General features: G+C 31.8%; 1 protein-coding gene across 1 annotated transcript; it reads right to left on the minus strand.

The window, feature by feature from the left end:
- Nucleotides 1-3,759: 3,759 nt before the first annotated feature.
- LOC105770321 (transcription factor TCP23) lies at nucleotides 3,760-5,598 on the minus strand. The gene has a single exon (XM_012591467.2). It carries the CDS (start codon nucleotides 5,285-5,287, stop codon nucleotides 4,022-4,024), a length of 1,266 nt encoding a protein of 421 aa, XP_012446921.1. The 5' UTR covers nucleotides 5,288-5,598; the 3' UTR covers nucleotides 3,760-4,021.
- Between the last annotated feature and the right edge of the window lie 584 nt (nucleotides 5,599-6,182).

Below are 6,182 nucleotides of genomic sequence, written 5' to 3' on the forward strand. Positions count from 1 at the left end.
GCGGGAACCTAATTAAAATTTTCAAAATCTCTAAGAGTTTAATGAGAATTCTTTTAAAAAAATTTTGGGGGGACTAATTTAAATTTTTTGTCAGATTAATGAGAATTTCAAAAAACTTTAAGAGAACTTAATTAAAATTTTCAAAAAGAAAAATAGGTATAATGAGAAGTTTTAAAAATTTTGGTGGGACTAATTAAAATTTTCTAAAAGTTTTGAGGGAGAAATGTAATATTTTCAATAATTTAGGCCTTAATTATTTTTTAATGGAGAAATGAAATTTTTTCAAAATTTTGGGGGGCCAAGGTTGCCCTGTCCATCATTATGATCCGCATCTGGAACCAATTAAATTAGTTTAATTTTTAAATAATTTTTAATTAATTAATTATTTATGATTGAATTGACTTTGGGACCTCTTTGCTTGGATTGGCATATTAACGAATTCTTGATCCAATCCGACTAGTTAATACGATCAAGTTACAAAAACATTATAATTTATTGAGTTGAATTTTTAAAAAAACTACCTCTTAAAGTAAATCTACAGTATTAAACCAAATAATTAGCTAGTTTGTTTAAGTTCCAAAAACATTATAATTTATTGAGTTGAATTTTAACAGAAAAAAATTGACTCTTAAATTAAATCTACAATATTAATTTTATCAAGATTAAGTTTTTATATTTATTTTGAATTAGTATCTAGTACACAATCCACAAGTAATCTTCAAAAATAGACATATATTTATTTTAAAATATTTATTTATTTTTAATATTTTATTATTCCCTTAATCTGAATTTGTTTATTTTTATTATATATAATTATATGATGAATGTAAGATTTATATATTAGAAAAGTTAAATCTAAATCAAATTGCAACTTATGGATCTCTTTTTCCTTCTAAATTCATTTTAAAATTTAATATGTATTTCTCAAAAACAAAGAACTAGTTGATGAAAATATCATGTTAATTCAATAAAACTCAACCTATTAGACTAGTTTAATCCTCCTCGATATTCAATTTTCTATTCTATATGTGTGGAATTGTTATATAAGTTGCAACTAAGAAAATACGTGGTATGATTTTGCTAAGTGGGCGGTTCCTATTAGAGATGCAACATTTTTGGATAAACACCATGAGTTTTAATCCCATCTTTACCTTATCAAACTATAAATTTTCAAATATTTTCATTATATCTTAAATTATCGATAATATCTCAATTATGTCATTTTATTATTAAAGCCTTTAATTTAACTGTTGTTGCATTAAGTAAAAATTAAAAATAAAGAGAGTAAGCAATAGAGCTTTTGTAAAATCTTGAAAACCTTAAAATTAAGATTTTAAAACATCCATTTTACGATATTTATTTTTAAAAATTTTCATTTTAAATTACATCACATAAGGTTTGACATGTCATTTAACAATTGAATTAATGATTTTAGTAACGTAAGAACTCAAAATGATATAACTACAATAGTTTGGGGATGTACTTAAAAGTTTTTGAAATTTAGAACCAATTTAAAATGAAGGTCATAATTTAGGGGTGTTCAATGGAATTAACTCTTATCTTATTAGCTACTATCTTTTGTAGCGTTTTGGAGTGTTGCTAATTAAGGGTGAACAAAACTCGATTAAAAAAATTCAAATATCAAGTTAATTGAATCAAGTTGTTTGAGTTATTCGAGTTTCGAGTTTGGGTCGAGTTGAATTTTACAATTCGACTAATTCAAATAATATGTTAGTGTAAATACCTCTTTGGTGCCTGTCAATTTTGAAAATGAGCAAATTGGTTTCTCTCTCAACAAAAATTACAAAAAAGAAAATTCAAAATAATTTTAAAAATTCAAAATATTCATAAAAATCTAAAATTTGTATTTTTAAAAATATAAAAAATCTAAAGAATATATATAAAGAGAGTTATATTTTAAAATTTTTCTAAAACAATAAATCTAGAGACCTAAATAAGTTAATTAATGTTTCAAGTTTATCATACTAAAATAAATTATTTCTTATTATTTCGCTTTGAAAAGGTTTTCAAATATATATGATTTCAAATGTATGTGCTCTAACATGGTATTAGTTATAATGTAACAAGATTTTAATTTGACATGTTTAATTTTTTAATTTAACTCGAACAATTTCACTTGATTCGATTTGAATTTCATTTCACTCTTTCACTCAACTCGATTCGAAAAAAATTTCAAATCAAGTTAGGATGATAAAATAAGACTCATCAACTTAATTAACTCGAAATTTTTTTACTCGATTCGATCTAACGCGCACCCCTATTGCTAATTTCTAAAATAAACTCTATTGCATATACTTCTAAAACATAAGCAATTTTTAATATCATTATGCTTCTTTTATAATTACCATTTATCTCATTCACTTTTAATAACTTTACAAAATAAAAGTTGAAACAAAATAATTACAAATACTACAATTTTGGTGTATTAGAAAAAGAAATTAATATTTGAAAATTTAATTTCCTTCCAAATGTAACAATGAGATCCAGTATTAAAATGACTCTAAACAAAATGCTAACTATAACATAAATAAAATCAATAAATATATTGAAATTTCAGTAAAATTGGCAAATAATCTCTTAATTTAATAGTAAAATATTTGTGTTGTATGATACAAGAGTTTAAATTCACTCCAAAATCTTTTACCTCTTCACTCACACTTATCAAACAATAAAATTAACATTTATACTTTAATTCCAACTCGAATAATTTAAATTCACACCTAAGGTGAAATTTGTTAATTCTTTTCATTTTTATGATTTGAGGACGTTGGTTTGAATATGGAGATTAATCACCTTTTCTTTAATAAAATTATTGAGAATAGTTTTAAACGATAAATTTGGATTCAGATGAGATATCAAGATTAAAAAGAATATACTTAAAAAATCAAATTTTATATTTTTAGAGCTGAAATTTTAATGAGGGAAAAGAACAGTTGAAATAGAATTCCATGGTGAAACATGATAAGAGAAAAAATCCAATTACTTGGGCAATTATTGTTTTGAAAAGCAAAGCTTAAAGCTTGATTTGTAATTAATTGACAAATGAGAAAGACAGTTAGAGATGAAGCAAGTGGCAAGATTCCTTTTTAATTGCCATTTCCTTTTATCGTAGAAATGGACAACGAATGGAAACCCCAATCCAACAAAGTAGTGCGAAAAGATATATAAAACCTAATCCTTTGATATCAAGACATGTGGTTCACATTGAGCAGCATACACCAAGCCTGCCCTACTTCCCCTTCTTTCCTTCACAGCTCTCCTACTTTCTTTGAGAGAATAATTCTTTCATAATCTTCTTCTTCTTCTTCTCTTTCCTCTCTCTTCCCAGTTCACTAAATGATACATCCTAAATACCTTTTTTACCCTTTCAATATAAAAATATAAATTTAATTGTTACATTAAGTTATTTTTTTAATTTAAAATATCATGTTAGACAGGATCGATTGAGTGAGGTAGCCCACCCAGCCTACTGCCTACTACGGTATTTATAATGAATATGTACCATAATAAGCTGTATAAATTATGTTAGAAGTAGGGTAGAAAAGAAATGTTAGATGAAAGATACAGTTGATTGGGTGTCGGGTGAAGTAGAAAGGAGTTTATTTTATTTTAAGCATAATACTGAAAAGCTTATACGCCTATCAGATAAGAGAAATGAGAGAAGAAAGAGGATGTAGCTAGATTGCCAAAAATAGATTAATAAAGGAGAAAAGAAATTATTTGCACCAAAAAGTAAGGTTGGCATGAAAATATTCTTTATTTTGTTATAATCGTTTTCTTCTCCATATTTTCACACTTCTAATAGTTGGGAAATGGAAATGATGGGATGTGCTAGTTTAATGGGCAATCTTTGACACCCAACTGCACATCAATTACAACAGTTCAGCATCCTACTAGAGGATCAAAGCTAATAGCTAGCAATCAACAATCCAAAAATAGCAACAAAACACGTGCATTTACAAAAAGGTAAAAATTAAAAAAAAAAAAGTAGAGAATTGTATCATTGGGAATCTGTAGCTGGATTTTCATCTCCACTGTCACTGCCTTGAGTTTGATTTTCATGATGATGCTGCTGTTCCAAATTCATTTTTAAACCCACTCTATTATTGTTGCTGTAAACATTCATTCCACTGCCAAGTAACCCCATGTTAGTCTCCGTCACTCCTAAACCAAGCTGTTGACCCCCGGCCTGCTGTTGTTGCAATATCATTGAGCCCAGCTGAACCGGATTCCCTCTACCCCCACCTGAATAATGAGCCGGGAATGTCCACATCTGGGCTTCTGGCACTGTAGCTGAAGCTGCTGTGGCGCCACCGCCTACCGGCAGCATCCAAAAGGCATTACCTCCATTGGTGGTGGCCGGTGCAACGGCCCACATAGCTGGAGCTGGCATGACGTTGGCTGTTTGAAACAAACCGGGTTCTTGTTCTGGCATTCCGGTTCTCTCCGGTTTAGGAGAATTCGCGTCTATGGCACCCGTTTCAGCATTGTGCTGAGATGTTTCTTTGAAAAGGTCATCTCTGAATGGCTTTGTAGCGTAGTTGTCGTTAGGGTTACTGCCACTTCTCATGTGAGTTTCGGGGTGAAGGAGCTGAGGGTAAAGTTGATGATGAAACCCTAGCATGGCGGTACTGTTGCCGATCCTTCTGGCCTCATCTCCATTACTGTTGTAAAAACCTAAAGCGCTGTGGAAAGAGAGAGGTGCGGATTTTGATGAAGGAGCTGAAATGGTTGATCCACTGCTGCGAAGTGAAACGTTGAGAGTGGAGAAATTGGCTGGAATAGTGCCGGTTCCCGTTGCAGCTATGATGGCAGGTTCCGCTTGTTGAAGCAGCCACTCGATGGTCTCACCATCTGATTTATGACCCAATTCTCGGGTGAGTTGGAAGACCCTGGCGGCGCAAACGGCGGGCATTCGGATGCGACGGCCGCGGCCATCGACCTTGGTGTGACGGTCTTTGGTGGGTCTTTTGGCAGCAGGAGGCTTAGCGAGGGAAGAAGTGGAAGTAGGGGAGGAAGAGGGAACCCCAATTTGGTTGGAAATGGAGCCCATGAATGAGACATGATGACCTGGGGCCTGAGGCTGTGCCTGAGTCTGAGCCTGAGCCTGATGGGAGGAGGTCCCATGTGCGGCACCAGCAGCAGCTTGTGGTTGACCATCACGGGAGACTAGTTGCAGTGAAGCTTCTTGTTTTTGGCCATGGTGATGATGATGATGCTCACTGCTATTGCTGCTTTTATTGCTCTGTGACTCCATTATCAGCATATGGGGTTTCCAAGGATTTCTTTGTCTGCCAAATTAAACCATCTCAAAAAATGAAGGCCCTATATTATTTATTTTACTTTATTTATTTGTCATTTATATAAATATTTATTTTATGTGTAAAGGGAGGGTTATGAGTTGTGATCCTAACAACACCACCGATGTTAGTGCGTGAGGATCTTCTTTTCTTCCTTGTGATTGACTGCTGCTACGCTATGCTATCCACTGAGAGGAGTAGGTGAGAGAAGCAGCAACTAGAGCCAATCCAAATTAAAGCTTAAAAAAGAAACAGTAAATTTTTTAGCACTACCCCACTCGTGGGGGCCCCTGCCTTCAATCATAATATCACATCTGGTAAAACCCCTTTTATCTTTCTACTGCTAAATATTGGGTAATTTACAAATAAATTTTTTTTTTTTTTTTAATTATCGAAATGGGTCTATTTTTTAATTATTTATCGGAATGATTTTTTTTCGGGAAATCGCGTCCACGTCAGCACGATGTCAGGATACGCGTCAGGAAATTGCGTCCACATCAGCATCTCGCGCTGACGTGGACGCTATTTCGGTCCGCGTGTGAACAGTACCCAACGGTCAAAAAAATAAAATACCGGGCCTATTTCGATAAATTTTAAAAATATAGGGCTTTTTTGGTATTTTGAAAAAATAAATTTTGAATTTTTTTGTACTTGTATTTATTTTTTTAATCAATTAACTCTTCAATATTACATCAATAGCAACAAGTACAAAAAAGATTCAAGATTGTTACCAACAAAATTTGAACCAAAATACTAAGAGAAAAGAGCAAGCATCTTAACCAACTAAGCCAAACTAATTAATTGACATATTATAGAAATACAGTTATTATTTTAATTATATTACTACGTTCTAACGATTTA

This window comes from Gossypium raimondii, chromosome 5, assembly GCF_025698545.1.
Source record: "Gossypium raimondii isolate GPD5lz chromosome 5, ASM2569854v1, whole genome shotgun sequence".
NCBI lineage: Eukaryota > Viridiplantae > Streptophyta > Magnoliopsida > Malvales > Malvaceae > Gossypium > Gossypium raimondii.